The sequence below is a fragment of the Lepisma saccharinum genome, chromosome 3 (genome assembly GCF_977018435.1).
Source record: "Lepisma saccharinum chromosome 3, izLepSacc3.1, whole genome shotgun sequence".
NCBI classification, from domain to species: domain Eukaryota; kingdom Metazoa; phylum Arthropoda; class Insecta; order Zygentoma; family Lepismatidae; genus Lepisma; species Lepisma saccharinum.
In genome coordinates this window covers 87,177,135-87,196,666 of record NC_139231.1, presented here as the reverse complement: position 1 = coordinate 87,196,666, position 19,532 = coordinate 87,177,135, and the positions used below count along the sequence as shown (strand labels likewise).

The 19,532-nt window shown below is 37.2% G+C and overlaps 1 protein-coding gene across 2 annotated transcripts in view; it reads left to right on the top strand.

Moving 5' to 3' along the window:
• The first annotated feature begins 482 nt into the window (after window positions 1-482).
• PpD3 (protein phosphatase D3) overlaps window positions 483-19,532 on the top strand; it is a 63,941-nt gene continuing 44,891 nt past the window's right edge. For both annotated transcript variants that reach the window (XM_083118974.1, XM_083118973.1), the window contains exons 1-4: window positions 483-736; window positions 8,592-8,833; window positions 11,176-11,323; window positions 15,820-15,941. In XM_083118974.1, coding sequence (XP_082975100.1) covers window positions 631-736; window positions 8,592-8,833; window positions 11,176-11,323; window positions 15,820-15,941 — 618 coding nt within the window. In that variant the 5' untranslated portion in view covers window positions 483-630. The remainder of the gene's footprint in view (window positions 737-8,591; window positions 8,834-11,175; window positions 11,324-15,819; window positions 15,942-19,532) is intronic.

Here is a 19,532-nt window from a genome sequence, read left to right as displayed (position 1 = left end):
CCTTGCAAAAAAAATCTCCACTCTACTTTGCAATTTTATATTAACGTCCATAGCACAGTCAGCTAACCGGATGTTTGAGGGGAACCAGACGAGTGCGCATGCTCCGCAGTAGCTCCACATCTAACACCGTCCATAGATTAGTTTCGTCTGCGTTCTCCGTGTTATGTTAGCATGTATTTCCCAAGGTGCTAATGCTGTCGCTCGTCTGGCGGTGCCCCTAAAATAAGGAAACAAACGAGTACAAAGTAAACTAAAACCAATAAAAATAAGGTAGTGATTGCTGCTACAACTGTTTTAACTCTTTTTAAGCATTTCCATAAGCTGGTAGCAAAACCTATATCTAATCTGTGCTGGTAGCTTTGTGTGTGTGTAGAGAGGGCTCTTGCTTATCGCAAGATTTTGGTTCTCTTGTCCATTGCCCGAATACTAGCATAAGATCCGTGAGTGCAGTACTATCTGGCTGATAGTGAAAGCTCCAAGTTGTTAAAGGATAAGGAAAAAAAAAAAAAGACATGCGGGCGAACGTGAAAATCGGTTTAGCAAATTGTAAAGTACTATCAATGGTCTCCCACACCGGGGTCAATGAGTAAGGCATAACAACACGTTATATTTATTTTCTGATTTAGAAATATGACTTCAACTCAGAATAAGGAACATCAGGCAGATAGCTGTGATATCCAAGATTCTACGCTGAAAGCCGATAAGTTAAAAGAGGAAGCAAACGAATACTTTAAAAGTATGACATTACGATAAAGTATTTTCATTTTTATTATCCCTTAAAATAGCTAAATAACGTATATTATAGGTGAATATTTGTGAAACTTAAGAAGAATTATGAAATCTTAAAGAGAAAAATAATTACAATGTATTTACATGAACGTTATTTGATAGGCATAAAATAATAGTAATCACCATGTGAAAAGAATAAAAAGTTTAGTGGAATATCAATGTACGTTCTTATACTCATCGGTGGCGATGGTGTTTACCGTTCTTTTGCGTTTTAACGCAGTTATTTAATACAGTTGTCCATAAAATTGTAAGAGTGGAGGACTTTATAATGCCTGTTCAAATTCATTGTATCTGGATGTCTACCTTCTTTTCAAATTTGGAAAAAATTCTAAATTTTTGTGGCAGTACTATCCCTTGATCTAATTGTCCCGTATGTGTCTGTGTGTACGAGTAGGATCTTGCAATTAAATATATTTGGCCAGTCATTAATCATTGGAAGTAGGTAAGCTAAATAACTTAGGATTTTTTTTTAGGTTCATCTACTTTAATTATCTGGTTAGATTGGGGAACGAGTTTACAATACCGGACCATTCTCCAATTCCTATGAAATTTCGCCTACTCACTAACTGTGAACTCCTAATCATGAATCTGCATATAATAATTGGCGGTCAAGTATGGAAATCGAGAAAAAAACGAAATAAACTATGTTTTCTTAACGTAACGTAACCCTACCATAAGAATAAGCTCCAGGAAAGACGCCATGGTAAGAATTTACAATATAGAGAAAGTCTCCAATTTCGTTAATTTTCGGTATACTAACTAATTTTGGCCTCTAATCACGAATCTGTTGTAAAAAACCGGGGGTCACGTCTGGAAATTGTACATTTTGATGAAAAATTGTTAGTGCCCAAAACCATCCATGGGTAGCCCCACAAACCATTGACGTTAGCCCCAAAAACCATCCACGGGTAGCCCCACGAACCATTCACACGAGGTTAGGTTAGGCCTGTTAGGTTAGGTTCCATTAGCACTCATTTCACCCCTAAATTCATCGAAAAAATAGGGATCGTACTAGAATTGAACATCATAAATCATTTTCTTGTAAAACAACGGCGTGGTTGGACACAATGACATAAGATGACATTTTTGTTCATAAAACTACGCATATACACCTATATATATATATATAAAAATTCAATCGGCTTTTTTTCAAATTTTCAGACGTGACCCCCGGTTTTTTTCAACAGATTCGTGATTAGGAGGTCAAAATTAGTTAGTATACCGAAAATTAACAAAATTGGATACTTTCTCTATATTGTAAATTTGCTCCGATGCCATTTTCCCAACAAAGAAATCAACAGGCAAGACGAGGTATAGTTCTCTTAGCTAAAATATTAATTTTTCTTTGTATTTATGCTAATGGAACCTAACTGAACAGGCCTAACCTAACCTCGTAGGCAATACTCGTCTGACGTCAGCAAGATTGTTGTGTGTAAAGGAAGACCATTAACGAATTGCGAAAGAAAGATGGTTCCGAATTGCTGTGTATGGACAATCACCCTGGTAAATCGCAATTTTATTTTACAAGTTCTACATATAAATGTACAATTTTAACAAGTGACCGCCAAATATGAACTACAGATACGTCATCAGGACACCAAAATTAGTAAGTAGGTGAAAATTTATAGAAATTGGAGAGTGGTCCGGTATTGTAAACTCATGCCTAGATTTCTTCATTTCTACAGAAGAAACTACTTACCGTAATAAGTTCCTGTAGTATTGTCTAACATCGGGAAGGTGTTTTGTGTGATATGGGAATGTATGATAGAAGAAATTCATGTTCATTGTTGAAAATTAATTCTCAGAAGGACAATAGCCTTTGGCGCGTACATCATCGTGATTGTGTTTTGTTCATGTGCAAATTGTACATTATGCACAGGTACTTGACAGATAACCCCACGAACCATTTTCGATAAGGTTATGCAGCATCCGGTTCACGTAGCGAAAGCAATAGCACTTGTGATTCGGTAAGATATTTGGGCATGAGTTTACAATACCGGACCACTCTCCAATTTCTATAGAATTTTGCCTACTTACTAATTTCGGTGTCCTGATGACGTATCTGTAGTTCATATTTGGCGGTCACTTGTTAAAATTGTACATTTTCGTGTAGAACTTGTAAAATAACTTTTGGATTTACCACGGTCATTGTCCATACACAGCAATTGGGAACCATCTTTCTTTCGCAATTCGTTAATGGTCTTCCTTTACGCACAACAATCTTGCTACCTTGAATATTGACGTCAGACGAGGAATGCCTACGAGGTAAGGTTAGGCCTCTTAGGTTAGGTTCCATTAGCATAAATACAAAGAAAAATTAATATTTGGGCTATACCTTGTCTTGCCTAACATGACGTGACGTCAGAACACTATGTTGTGTTGTGCGATAAGTGACACCCATTCGGGGGAAATGGCGTATTCCGTGGAGCTACTGTTCTTATGGTAGGGTCACGTTACGTTAAGAAAACATAGTTTGTTTCATTTTTTTCTCGATTTCAATACTCGACCGCCAATTATTACACCCAGATTCGTGATTAGGAGTTCACAATTAGTGAGTAGAGGAAATTTCATAGAAATTGGAGAGTGGTCCAGTATTGTAAACTCGTTCCGATATTTGTCTTGAAAAATACATGATTTCCCGGGCAAATCGATTCCACGATGAAAGAAAATACCTCGACGAACGTTGGAAACCTTAGAGAAATTCATTTCCGTAAGTAGTTTCTTCTGTAAAAATGAAGAAATGTGTCTCCAATATAACGAACTGTTACCTCAGAAAGTTTTAGAGAGAGAGAGTCAGAAAATCCAGTGTGTTCAAAAAGTTCCAGCACTCTCGTACCTTTAAATGCTAGACAAAGTTAGTTTTAAATGAAGTTTGAGAAATCTTACTCTGAGGACAATGCATACACTGATGTCCTGGTAAACTATTGGTAAATGTTTACTATCCTTCGGACACCTGTGGGGCTATGCATCAATGGTTCATGGGGCTATGCGAGAATGGTGTGTGGGGCTACGAATATTTTTTTCGAAACCAATTTTTAACTATTGTAACCTATGCGTGGCCCTACCTAACCTAACCTTACCGGAAATGGTTCGTGGGGCTATGTACGAAATCTGTCCTAAGGATAGTAAACAAGTACCAAACCATTTTCTGTTCAGTAAGTGCTGAAGATGGCCACTGTTTTCTTGTTGCATTCCCACATATGCATGATGCATGGCTAAAGGGGGCCAACAAACCTGCGTTGCAATATGGTACACTTGATGCTGATTTTTTCCTCAAATAACCCTGTGCAGGTCGTGTGGATTTTTATTTTCTCATAGTCTAGTGTTCTGGAAATTAATGTAGTTATGTACAACTTAACCAAGATAAGAATACCCCTGTAGTACTGAAGTCATGAAATAAGTGAAAGTGAAGGGAGGAAAAAAATGACTGTGCACTTTGAGAGTTTACTGGGGAAATTCTTATCTTGGTTAAGCTGTAGTCTTAAGTGGAGCCATGCTTCATCATTCATGAAAGAAGTCCTATCCATGGCTACATTGTTGCTTGTGAATTTACAGAACCAGTCAGACTATTGGTGATATGTAGACCCCAGATTTTTATGTAATATCCAAGTACAAAATATGTACATAAATATCTAACAATAATTGATAAAATATGTACCTAAATATAAATTATCAAAAGGATATGTAGTATCAAAGAATATGTAATATTAATAATAATCGAGTATGCAAGCAATTTGAAGAATTCTGCTAGATATATATCAGAGTCAGTGGCGGTCCCTCCATGGAACAGAGGGAACAGGCTGTTCCCTCCTACTTATCGCCCATTGAAGCTATTTAAATTATCTATATTAACATAATAAGAACACTTCTTTCTCCCGAAATCAACACACCGAAGAAAACTTTCACCGTGACTGGACGTTTGTTTACTTCATCTACCCTCGTCGTTCCACCCTCTAGTGCCTGACGCCGAGTATTTCCGACCACGCGGGAAGGTAAACGATCCTCATGGTCCCACTTCCCACCAGGGAAGCTGAACTCTCTAGCTGTTCCCTACGAGAGACAGCAAATTCGTTTTCCTTCGAGTTTTTGCTATGTGCTAAAGTTTAATTGCGTCGTAGTGATAGTTTTGAGTGTAGTAAGTGTATAGTTTCCTAATCTCATTGCAAAATTGCGTCTGACATTCATAACGAACTGGAAAAATCTTCTACAGTTAATCGTCTGCTAAATGCCTTGGCTAGACGCTGCGAAATAGCTTCCGAGGGAACAGCTCGCATCCACCTGTTCCAACAGCCCCAAGAGCAGGCGCACGTAGCGGCAGTACAAGAAAGCGAATGTTGCGAGCGTAGGGTTGCGAATGTTGTATGATCGAACGGCTGGAGACGAAAGCTTTTAGTTCATTGAACTTTACAGAAAAGACAGCAGACCAAGACCTACCCTAACCGAATTAAAAACAAAAACGAAATCGTACACAAGGCATTTTATAAAAAGTGTTGTCCTTGTTTGTTCCCGAGAAGGGAGTTTGGAACAGTTCGGGTTTTGTCACAATTTCTACAAATCTAGCGGACGTCATGAAAAAATTCGGCCATCTGAATGCCATTATTGCATTGAGGACGTTTGAATTACAGGAATGCTCAACTCTACAAAAAAGTCAACTTAATCTACAATTAGAGAGATGAAACAGGTTTCGACAAAACTTTTTCTCGCTCTGATCACTCATAAATTGCTTTTATTATTATTTTCTTTGTTGCGTATCAACAATTTTGTTTTTAATGTAATTTTTGCATTATAGTATCATATTTGCTTTAACATTGTTACTGTCCAAATTTTAACGTGCTTCATGTATGTTACTTCTGACAATTTGTAACATATGTATCGTATGTTTATTTGGTCAGGAGGAGTGCCAACAGGGGGGATTATGGCGCAGGTTGCGCTATCAAGATTTGGGGGGGGGGGGTTCCCTTCAAATAATATAAAATTCAACATTTATATCTTTTTCCAAAATATGTGTAAAAATTTTACACCATAAATGCACCAAATTTAATCCATTAGATGAAGAAAAGAAATTGTTTAAGGATATTATCGAAAGAGGGGGGGGGGGGGGAATATCCAACTCTTACATATTAGGCCTTAATTGACACGGGGGTTCTGGGGGGATTGTGAATTAAACTTTGGGGGGAACAGTATCCAACTCTAGGTCTTAGCTTATTGCGGGTATTTTAGTTAGAGGGGATTGAGCCTTAAATTGAGGGCAATTATACAATTCTTGTGTATTACTATTGTCTTAGACAGATTATTGCGGAAATTCTGGTGTGGAGACTTGAGAATTAATTTTTTGGAGGAGGCATAATCCACTCTTCAATATCAACAGTAAGTCTAAAATTGGCATGGAAACTTTGGCGAAATCTCAGATTGTCAAGAGATTTCTGTAGTGGAGAGAGAGTTCGAAAATTAAATTTTGGAGACTGCATTTAGCGATATGATATCCACACGTTTTAGACCCCGAAGGTGCCAAAGGGGAAGCTGGAAAAGACTAAATATCTCGGGATCTTAAGAAAGTATTGACATCCATTTAAATTAATATTCTTGAAAGCCTGCAAAGGAATGGATTTAAAGATTTTCTTACTCGCTTTGATCGCAATGATATGTTACTAGGATGCGTGTTTGGTGCTTGAATGACGTGAATGTGAAGTTTATATACTATAGCTGCATTACAAGACAAGATATATTCTCGATTATGATGAACGATCTTAGGGGTGGTCTTGAGTGATGGGAACCCCTGTTTAGGAAGGAGGGGCAGATCAAGTATAGTGTTCAGTAAAGCTAAGAAAGAAGTTACTTTCAGTAGACACGCTGTTGTAATTAAATATGTTTTGGGTATTACGATATGGTTGAAGGGCATAAATTATATGATTTGAAGGGAATGTGCCATTGGCCTGGGGGGGAGGGGGGGCACCCTTGTATTTAGTTCATTTCAATAAGGGTTGAATTTTACTTGGTAAAATTACGGGTATGGGAGGGGAGGGGGCAAGTGCAGGTCACCTGTTCCCCTGTCTGATTTAGCACCGCACGGCACTGATCAGAGTATTGTTTACGTTTGACCTACTCCACCTAACATACTGGTAATGTGCTAATTGCTCAAAATCTAATATCAAATAAAGGTTAAAAGATTAAAAGTCAGTAACTTACGTGTGTGAGCATAAGATTTGTCGAACTAAGTTTTGAAGGTTTATATACTACCTCCTTCTTCAGGTTGAAGCAATGTTTTCAGACACCTGACATGGTGCCTCATCGAGAAAGTGTTGGTTGAGGATTTAGGTCAAAAGGTATAAGAAAAGACACTAACTAAAAAGATGATGTAAAATACACATACTAAACCCGTGCAATACTCTATTAAAACAAAATACAGGCTGAAGATGTCTGAAAACATCACTTCAACCTGAAGGAGGAGGTAGTATAACCTTCGAAACGTAGTTGACAAATCTCATGCTCATATACGTAAGTTACTGATTTTTAACCTTTATTTGCTACTCCACCTACTACAAACAGCAAGCATTGTTGAACACTCGCAGGTTCAAATTTGGTGCAGTTGTCTAATTTCCGACTGCGTTGAGGCAGAGAGAGCCCTTTGTAACTTTCGAGAAAAAAACCTCCAACCTAAGATGCTTTGGCTAAACCTTAAAGGTGAAACAGAAATATGTAACCAGAAGCACAGGGGAGAGACTCCAGCATCATTCGATAAATAACAGTTCCCTTTTGTTTTTTTGTCTTCAGCCTGTATTTCGACTTGGCAGTCAATTTTAGGTGACCGTAAGCACTAAGCATCTAATTAATTAGAAAATTTGACATCACATGAGCTACAAATTTTATTCATCATGTTTCAGAGTTCAAAAATATAGGAAAAATTTACCGAAATATGTTATTTTATGTAAAGTAAATTAGCAAATATGTAATATCCTGGTAAATATGTAAAAATATGTAACATAAAACTTATGCAAAATCATGTCAGTTGTATAATTCGTTGACATTTTCCTGTTCCAATGTATGTATTTAGAAAGGAATAGAATGTGTAATTACATACTGATCCGAGCTCTAGTGATATGTCTAGTGCAGCTTAGGTTCCTGGGTAAATGTAACTTGATTAATATGTAGCTTGGTTATCTTTAAATCTTCATGTATGGAGGATATACGGATATGTTGTGGCTTGTGACAATTGTCACTGATTTTTGTTTAGATTTATCCATTAGCTACTGAACCTCTCAAACAAAATTCTGTGTCACTAACTTATGTTTCTAACTTTATTGTTTATAATCATCATACCATACAGGAATATTTTACTTGGTGTCCACACATCAAGAGATAAATATCTATTGCTGTACACCCTCTTCATAAGATATATGCTTCCAACAGCATGATCTGCTGTGAGCATGTAAAGAACAATGTACACAACTGCGTCTTTGATTTGCCCAGTTTCCACCTAGCCTTCATAGCAATGGCCCAAAACCCTGTTAAGTCATCCTAGTGTAGAGTTTAAGCAAATATGGTCTTCTCTCCTCAGAAAATAGAAATAGTAGGATAAGTGGAGCAAGCATTAGTGCAGAATTTTGGGTTCACCGTCACTCATTTCCGTAAGCATAGAAAATTTTAGTAAAATAGTAGGTTCGATCCCCAGCATCTGCAAATAGAAATTTGTTCACCTGAAGACAGGAGAAGAGGTACTCTCTCAAAATGTAGTGTGAGAATAAGTATAGTTAAAATCACTAGACAATGGATACTAATGCACCGTTTTTCATGTTTCATTCCAGAACAAGATTACAACAAAGCAATAGAATTGTATACCCAGGCAATTAATCTTAATCCAAATGTTGCTGTATATTATAGTAACAGAAGCTTCGCTTACTTGAAGACAGAATGCTTTGGTTATGCTTTAAGTGATGCATCTAAATCTATAGAGTTGGACAAAGCTTACGTGAAAGGATACTACAGAAGAGCAGCATCTTATATGTCATTAGGAAAATTTAAGTTAGCCTTAAGGGATTATGAAGCAGTAAGTCTTTTATTATTATTGTGAAATCCATTTTAGATCAGTGTACATCATGAATTCTTAGTTTGCACATGGTTTGCAGCTTGTTAACATTAAAACATTTATAATTAATGTTCAATTGATATTTGTATGAATAGTATGTACTAGAAATGATTAAATATGTAACAGTACCCATTGGCTTTAAAAAAGTTTGAGACTTTGAAGAACTGGCTCTCCGCTACTTATATTTGTGCTGGCCTATGTTGTGTGATGTATTAAAGAGCTAGGTATTGCACGTTCAAAATTCTGGATAAGAAGTGGACTTGTTTCTGATCACCACAGTTAACATAAAGAAGCAGAAAAACATATAAGGAAACAATATTTTCTGCTATGATGCTAAAACTGTTTCTTTGTATTACTTTGTCTTTTGTCAACATAAAAACGTGTAAAAACTTTCATAGTCAAGATTGTGACATTCTGTCCATTTCTTTTTTCTTTGTGAAATACTATTCCACTTTGAAAATGCATACAAGAGTAAATTAGAAAGATTTGTTTACATTACTTTAGAATTTCTCCACTGATTTTTTGTTACATATACTGCATTTTCTAAACCTAAAAATGCAATTTGAGAAGCCAAATTTACAAGAATGATGACTTCGGCAACCTGCTTTTTTGGAATAAAATTTTTGCTGTACTGCTTCCTACGACTATAAATCCACTTACATATTCTTGAGACTTTATACATTAATTCACACTCATTTGTAGGGAACGGATTTTAAGGTGCAGCACCTTTCCAGAAATACAGCTGTTTTCATGCCGATCGTGTGAGATATGTACGTATTTTAGGACATGAAATTAAGTAAAATGAACGAACTTTTATAAGCATAAAATCAATATTTGTTATTTACTTACGTACAGTGAGTATATACTTGTCAAATACTATGTTTTGGTGGCAACTGCCCCCTTCTTCACGTCAAGAAGTTGGCTTTACGGAAATCCACAAAGCTTCGTCATTAGAAAGGATATAGGTTTTTACGTGGACAGGTTGAATGCTAGGATAACAAATGACTAAAACAGGACTATTCCCACATTTTAAAATACCTTGAAACTCATATAAAGAACTGTTAAAACCCATGTTAACTTGGGAAATTAGGGGAAGGAGGAAAATTGACGCACTCGCAACCTCGCGCATTTGAGTACATACCAGTTCCACAACATGTGAATTGTGATCAGTTAGTAACACTGGTTTTGACAGTTTTTTATATGAGTTTTAAGGGATTTTAAAATGTGGGAATAGTCCTGTTTTAGTCATTTGTTATCCTAGCATTCAACCTGTCCACGTAAAATCCTATATCCTTTCTAAATGACGAAGCTTTGTGGATATCCATAAACCCAACTTCTTGACCTGAAGAAGGGAGCAGTTGCCACCGAAACATAGTCTTTGACAAGTATATACTCACTGTACGTAAGTAAATAACAAATATTGATATTATGCTTATATCTGATAGTAAGTCGCACGCATCCAAAATATGAATTGAACAAACTTTGTTGCACCTTTTTGTGAGATTTAGCACATTTATCCCCCATTTTTACCCCTCTTTGATGCTTTAGCACCCTTTTCCTTCCTTTTCTTTCATGTTTTGTTAAAGAATTGGACAGAGAAATTTTCACTGTTCTCGAGCAGCTACATAAAATCTTATAGTCTCATTCTGTAGAGCAGAACTAGAGCTATAAAATAATGTAATATAATCATCAGAGCCCCAAAAGTTCCCAAGATAATGTAGTAAGATCATGTAACCCAAGATAATGTAGTAAGATCATGTAAGTTGCTGAGCTCAAAGCGTCAGCGACTTACATTCGAAAACATAGAAATGTTGAGGGTAATCCATTATAACAAGTTGGGTTAAAATCCAGTAAATGCCACGTTTACTTCCTAAACGTTGTTTTCTTTATGTAACTTTCTGCAACTAAAAACATTGGTTTCATTATGCAACTAACTATGTATGTAACTAATTATGTTATTTGCTACAGTGTTGAATAGAGAATGTTAATTAACTGGTTTAGACCTGAATAAAGGCATTTTATCAGCACTCTTTTTGCACCTTGTTTTAAAGCTTTTTCAGAACTTTTTTTCCCTTTTCAGATCATAATTTTGCACCTTAAAATCCGTTCCCTACTCACTTGCAATGTGTTTCTCATCTCCCTAAAATGTTTTCAAAATCATTCAATACTGAGGAAGTATTTCTGTAAATAACATGTGTAGAATTCTTCTTCTTCTTTTTTACACTCTAAACCCTTCCATTGTTGGATTATTTTTCTTAATTGTATGTGTAAAGTACTGTTTACATGTATTTTTTCTTACACAGGTTACAAAAGCTAGGCCCAATGACAAAGATGCCAAGTTGAAATTTACAGAATGTTCCAGGATAGTAAAAAAAATAGCTTTTGAAAAGGCAATAGCTGTTGAGGATTCAAGGAAAAGTATAGCAGAAACCATAGACATAGAAAACATGGGTAGGTATTAACAGTTGTGCCTCTTCTCTTAATATTGAAGGATCCAGGAGTCCTGTTTGTTAGCAGCACAAAAGTCTAAGGTGACACTCTCATAATTAACTATGCAATGATTAACCCTGCGTTGGTCGTGCATGATCTCTCGTTCTGGGTGTGTGATTTTAATGTCGTTATTTATCAATGATTGTTTTGTCAACACCGTCCTTTTGTGTAGCTGAGTTTCTGACCTTCCTCTTTTACACCACAATTTTGTTTTTAGTGTTAGTAAGATATTTGAGCCACTAGGGAGGGTTCGTTCAATCCCCTTGCTGTATTGAGTCCATGGGCGACTATAGATAGAATTTCAATTTTTGTAGTTTTATAGAATCTCAGTTGTTGAAAGAAAAGATATAATCGTAATAATTGAAGATTTGGCATTTTAGACCATTAATTTGGCATATTTTAAAAACCCAGTCTCGGAGACCGTGTGCAACCATCAACGTAACTTTTCTCGCACTATTCACGAAGGCTTAAGGAGCAAATTTATATGCAATAAAAAAAAAGGCCAAAATATGCATAATTAAAATCAGTAGAAATGTGCACTATCAATTTTTAAATGTACCCTGTAAATTAGATTGTGGTTTATAATATATTTATGACCCCACCAATGCCCCTGGGGCATGCAACTTCCCACATTTATCTAAGAATTGAAGTCTTGAATCTAGGCCAAATATTTCTTGAGTAGTTGGCTAATATAATTTCTCAACATGGATAGTGAAAAATTATTGCATTTCAATTACTTGTATTTCAGGAAGAGACTGTTTACAAAGAAGAAATTGATAACTAGTTGCTGGAGCTTTTTTGAGATTTTTACCTAAAGTAACAGAACCATCATGCACTAGAGTTATTAACTGCTCACCATCAATAAAAATAGTCCGCAAAAATTGTAAAAGAAATAAAAATTGCACAGATATTCATGATAATCCAGTGTTGTGTAAATTAGGTAGTGCAAGTTTTCAGGGCTCTGGAACAGGGTGGCTACTCACCGGGAATTCCTGGAATTATGCGTGAATTCTACATGAATTTTTCTTCGTAGATGTGAAAAATTACAACTTTTATTAATCTAAATCCCATTAATTTTATACATATATATAAATGCCCTGAGGCATTTTACAGTTTAGCTTTTATTTTTTATCAAGGAAGCGAAATAAGTTGCATGGAAAGTAAAACAGAATAATCTATGTGACAGACAGAAGATTATTGCAAGATTTAGATAACTTGAAGTTGATTAGGTAAATTTGAGTTTGAAATTCTTGAACAATTAACATTTTTTTGTATATCAATATATCCCATAACATTTGTGACTTCTGTTTGAAATGTATTTCGAGTCCGAGTATGGGGAATGTAAACTCAGTACCTTAAATTAAATATTTTAAATACAGGGTGGCGCAGGGAAATGGGAAAATTTCAATTGACATAAATGCACGAATATATATATATATATATATATATATATATATATATATATATATATATATATAGACACACACACACACACACACACACACACACACACACACACACACACACACACACACACACACACACACACACACACACAGACAGACAGACAGACAGACAGACAGACAGACAGACAGACAGACAGACAGACAGACAGACAGACAGACAGACAGACAGACAGACAGACAGACAGACAGACAGACAGACAGACAGACAGACAGACAGACAGACAGACAGACAGACAGACAGACAGACAGACAGACAGACAGACAGACAGACAGACAGACAGACAGACAGACAGACAGACAGACAGACAGACAGACAGACAGACAGACAGACAGACAGACAGACAGACAGACAGACAGACAGACAGACAGACAGACAGACAGACAGACAGACAGACAGACAGACAGACAGACAGACAGACAGACAGACAGACAGACAGACAGACAGACAGACAGACAGACAGACAGACAGACAGACAGACAGACAGACAGACAGACAGACAGACAGACAGACAGACAGACAGACAGACAGACAGACAGACAGACAGACAGACAGACAGACAGACAGACAGACAGACAGACAGACAGACAGACAGACAGACAGACAGACAGACAGACAGACAGACAGACAGACAGACAGACAGACAGACAGACAGACAGACAGACAGACAGACAGACAGACAGACAGACAGACAGACAGACAGACAGACAGACAGACAGACAGACAGACAGACAGACAGACAGACAGACAGACAGACAGACAGACAGACAGACAGACAGACAGACAGACAGACAGACAGACAGACAGACAGACAGACAGACAGACAGACAGACAGACAGACAGACAGACAGACAGACAGACAGACAGACAGACAGACAGACAGACAGACAGACAGACAGACAGACAGACAGACAGACAGACAGACAGACAGACAGACAGACAGACAGACAGACAGACAGACAGACAGACAGACAGACAGACAGACAGACAGACAGACAGACAGACAGACAGACAGACAGACAGACAGACAGACAGACAGACAGACAGACAGACAGACAGACAGACAGACAGACAGACAGACAGACAGACAGACAGACAGACAGACAGACATATATATTTAATGCATGAAAATGCATGCACAGATTATGCATGATTGAAATGCATTAACTATGGCACTTACATGTCACTTTACTTCTTGAAGATGACATCAGAAAGATGTGTTCCATCTCGGTGTACACATTCTAATAGTCTGCTGTGGAAACTCTAGAATGTATCATGTCTCAAGGAATGCCAGTGATTTTCTTCTTCAGTCTTCTGTTTCAGTTCAGCGTTGGTTACAGGATGTGTGCTGTGCACTTTGCTTTTCAGATGTCTCCACAGAAAGAAATCTCAAACACTGAGATCCATGGAATATCATGGTTATGTGAAATGACCCACCTTGGAAACAATTTGCGAATGGCCTCCATCGACTGTCGAGTAGTATGTGACGTAGCTTCGTCCTGCTGAAACCACATGTTTTCGATGTCAAGATGTGCAACTTCCGTGGAAAGAATGTTTTAAGCATAGCAACATACTGAGCCGATGTCACTGTAGTTGCAATGCTCTCCTCACTTTCAAAAAATGAAGGGCCGATGACACCATGACATGATACGACACTGCACACTATACTGTAACCTTGGTGCTATGTAATGGATGCTCGTAAAGCTGACAAGGATTTTCCTTTGCCCAGTAACTAAAATTCAGCCTGTTAACGTAGCCGCTAAGGTGGAAATGGGTTTTGTCTGACATCCACAAATTGTTAAGGAAATTGACATCCTCGTTAACCTTAGCCAACACCAGTTCACAAAAACCCTTACGCAACACAGGGTCGTGAGGATGTAATTGCTGCACAGTCTGTAACTTATAGGTGTGGAACTGTAATTCATGCATTATTCTAGTCATCGCCTTGTAATCAAGGGGTCCTGGGTTCGATACCCAGTGGAGGCACATAGTAGTTCGGATCCCACTTTAAACTGTAGGTCCAGTCCCGATTAGCCTTACTGTGCATAAAGTGGACTTAAAACACCAAATCAACCAACCAATCAATCATGCATTATTCTTTGTACACTTCTTCGACTCAACTGTAGCGCTGATGCATGTGGTCGAATGAAGCACCTCCTCTCAATGGAAACTTGAAGTGATTCCATATTATCTGGGGTACGTACCCTTCGAACGCCACCAGGGGGCTTCTCCTTCAAGGCTGAACCAGTTTTTTTTCGAAATTATGCACCCAGGTTGTAATCGCGTGAGTTGATGGGACATGACCATGACATCCTAGCTGGTAATGCTGCCGAAATACCCTTTGTGCTGCAGTCATAATATCACCATTCTTATAAAATGCTTTCACAACGAACGCACGTTCCGCACCTCTCCCATGCATCATCATTACTAAATGCAAAGCTTGCTCAGTGATGTCGCATCGGTCCCGAACAAATGCTGGTGCTACAGTGTTGCTAATCCTAGATTCAAAATTTTCCATTTGCCTACGCCACCTTCTATATATACAATTTAATTTAATTGAATTAGAATTTTTGGATACATTGGAATTCAACACATCCTTTATGTTGTTAATATACTTGTGCATGCATGTGTGTGGGTGGTGAGAGGCGGTAATACGTAAGGTTGAGATAGGGAAAACATCTGCTTGTACCCTTGAATTTTTGGAAAATTTGCCTTGAAAACCTGGATTATACTTGAATTTTATCATGGTCCTAGAGTGACCACCCTGTGGAAACACCGCATGGTCTTTGCAACACTGGACTGGTAATGACATGGAGGCATGGGTGTGTAAAAGTCTCCATTAGAAAAAAAAAAAGAAGTTTTTTACAGTTGAAGTGTCATGAGGTGTATGGCAGATGCTGAGAAGTAATTAAATCTGAATGCCTTTAAACAGCATCATGTTTCATTTCATCAACAGCATGTGTAAATGTTTAAGTCCGTCTGTTTCTTTCCAGCTATTGAAGATGAATATTTCGGACCTAAACTTGAAGATGGGAAAGTAACAGAAGAATTTATGATTGAATTAATGGAAGCTTATAAGGAACAAAACAAACTACATCGCAAGTATGCCTACAAGGTACAGTATACAGCAGCAGAGTTACTTCAGTACTTTGAGAAATGCTCTACTTCCAACATAAAGTAATTGTACTTACCTTCTTTTTTTAGTGTTTTATTTGACTATCTCATTTCACAGATGATCATCAGATTTTACTTCCTTATGAATACATACAATATTATTAATATCTTGTCAGGAAAGTAGACAGTAGTTCTAAACACTTTTTATGTAAAGAAACTGATACAAGTATCAAGTTCAGATGTGAAATTGCCATTAAGGGAAATTCATGTGTTCCATTTTTTTTTCCGGGGGTGAGCGGAGTGTTATGAAGATTATTACACGTGAACTGCTGGACTTCACTTGGTGAGATGAAGAAAACTCATAGTTTATGCATATTTGAATTTCACCTGACAAAGACCAAAATTTTTGTGGGGTGTACATTCTGTGCAAAAGAAACATTGAGTTTAAGGTATTTGTTCCACAGATGCAGCATGATATAACTGACATAAATTAACATACCGTTGCGCAGTAAACTCAGTTGACACCTAGTGTAGATTTAAAACGTCACTGCCCCTGGCCAATGCAAAATTTCACCTCTTTCATAGTTCTTTCTGTGGTGGTGGTGTGGTACATTTTTAATTATAGAAGGTCAGCCCTCTCCCCCCTCTTCACCCATTACCTAAAATTTGTGTTAAGATCTAAATGTATTTTTTAAAATTATTTCTATACTAACTTCTACGCAATTGATCCTGTGTCTTCATTAATGCACTTTATTTATCTTATTTTTACAAAAATCCTGATCGAAACTTTCACTTAAAGCAAATAACAATGTTGTCTATGACTTCAATTTGGAGCTGTGTTGAAACATTCAGCACACTTACACCTCCAGGAAAATGCAGACATCTTATTTTCTAGCATTAAGAAATTCAAAAACTTTTTTAAAATTTATGGTGAAAACTTATTTGTGTCTCAATTTGATAAAATTTTGGATTGGTTACTAAATTTCTCATACTGGTCAAGGCAAGACTCATGATTTTTTTTTTTTTTAATTCTCTTTGTCACTTTCCTATGGACAAGGGTTGGTTGTAAGAACAGCCCATGACGCTGAAACATGCTTGCTTTAATAAAGCCGTTTATTATTATTGGGTAGTAAAGAGCACAGCTATTGTATTTATTTACATGGCAGTTTCATTTTGTGCAGACACTTTTTGGTTTGAAACAGCCATTGTTGAAGCATGAAACTTGTACACTTAATTCAAATTGGTGGCAAGTGAATTCAAATAAATTAAGCAATAGGAAGAGACTGAAGTGCATTATGATATGCTGATTTGGTGCACCAAATCCATGTTCTCCTAGGCCAGGAATTTCCAGACCGTCGATCGCAAGCTACGGGTAGCTCGCGAGGTCATTTCCAGTAACTCGTGAAGAGTTTGGCTAGAATAGACCAAATAAGCGCAGCAATATTTGAGCAAAACTTCGGGAAAAATCACGTCTTCGTGCTGTGGTTTGATAGTACAAATGAAGGGTATGTCTCATGTATACTTTCAGGAATTGTAGTTTGTTTCAGGTGATAGTCTTGTGTCTGGTATAAGGTTGAAAAAATAATAGCGAGTGTAAGAAAAAACACACAATCAAAAGAAATATTATTTTCAATCGGAGTGGAAGGAGGATTATTTCTTAAAACTGTTTGTTGTTTAAAGCAATTATAGCCTTGGTAATGGAAGGAAACATTGAAAGGCATTACAAAACAGTTCATGCAAAAACTGAAAATTGAAAAGTTTTCTTCCTCAAGCTGCTGTGAGAAAATCAGTTATTGTTTTTTTTTTTTTTTAAGAAAAGCAGGAACTGAGGTATCCTACATTGTTTCATGCATCATCGATCAGGAGAAAAATCATGTTATGAAGGGAACGTGATAAAATAAGACTTTGTTTATTAATTTTAAAAATACAAGTGAAATAATTTCTGTCATAAAATCTATTCAGCTTTCTGCCAACACAGAAATGTGATGCATTGAGGTTATGAAAAGTGATTTGGATAGCTCCCAATATTTTTCACTTCCACTTCATGAATGTACAGATGTGTTTGTTACTGTTTAATTAGCGGTTTTCTTGAGAATTGTTTTTAGGAATTTCAAAATAAAAGAAGATCTGATGAAGATCATCATTCTAAAAGGGCATGTACGGGATAGGTCATGTATTCGAAGATTAAAACATGTATTTCCTCGTAAAATACTACTGTAAGCAAAGAGGTTTGACAACAGATGGTGCTCCAGCTACGGTTGGAGACACTAAAGGACTTGTGGGATTGTGCTGCAAAGGTGAATGAATGCTTACCTCAATTTGTATCCTACCACCATATTATTCACCAACAAGCACTGCATGGAAAGTTATGGAAAATGAATGACGCTATGAAACTGGAAAACAGTGCTAATCACAAGCCTACTGTAGTGAATACAAGTGTCAAGTTAAAGAGCAATTTGCGAACATCTGTGGCAGAGTGGTTAGCACAGCGTGCTACGAATCCAAGGCTCCCGGGTTTGAATCCTGATCTAGGCATGCATGTTCTCTGTAAGTATGCCTTCAGCAATTTTATCATATCATCAATCATCCTCATCTTCACGATTAGCCTAAAGTAGCAGAAAAGCAAAGTAAAATAACCCCAATAAATCAAGGGCCTTTTGTGTCCAAGGAAAATTATCCTGTTCTGGCTCGAATTGCACTACTAGTGAAGGTGTTGGTCACGTTTGAGGATTTATTCTCGAACATGAAGGTAATTAAAAAACAGGTTCAGAAACTTGAGTTTGATGTTTTTAAGTTCATTTTATGCACAGATAGGTTAATTGGCACTGAACCCACAGTATAAAGTGAAATCCGTATCGCTATGTGCCTCCACCGGGTATCAAACCTGGGGCTCCTTGATTACAATGCGACAACGTTACCACCATGCCATCTGGGAAGCCCCAAGCAGTGGCGCAACTACAGGGGGGAACCAATTGTAGGGGGAGCAAGGTGGCAAACATTAAAGTAAGGAAAAGGAATGCTAGCAGAATCTAAGAGTAGCTGGACAAAATGATACTCAAGATGGAATTAGTTTTCAAGTATTTCTTAAATTTTTCTTCCAGATGGACAATACCAACTGCAGGGGGTGCACAGAGGGACAATCCCCCCCCCCTTGGATTTCAAATTTTATGCAAATAAATATATGTTTCGTAAAATTTTCTTGCTCACTTCACTCTCAATACCTGCTTTTCTTACGGTCTCATCAAGTTCAGAGTCATAGCTAGGGGGTGGCAGGAGTCTGACCTGGGCACCGAACGATCTAAATGAGAAAAGTTGTAAAAGAGAGAATGCCATTGCACCTTATTAATTCAATACTGCTTTCAGTTTGCAAAAATTGGATCTAAATATTTTCTTGCTCGCTTCACTCGCAATGTTTTTTCTTTCCTGTAATTCATTGTATATTACTAGAGAGAGAAGTAAGACCAAATATGTACTTGAGACTGTTGCTGCTAATCAGTTTCATTTTAAATGTATGATTGGATTTGGATTTGTTGTTTTAAGTCTACTTTATGCACAGAAAGGTTAATCGGGATTGGACTTACAGTTTATAGTG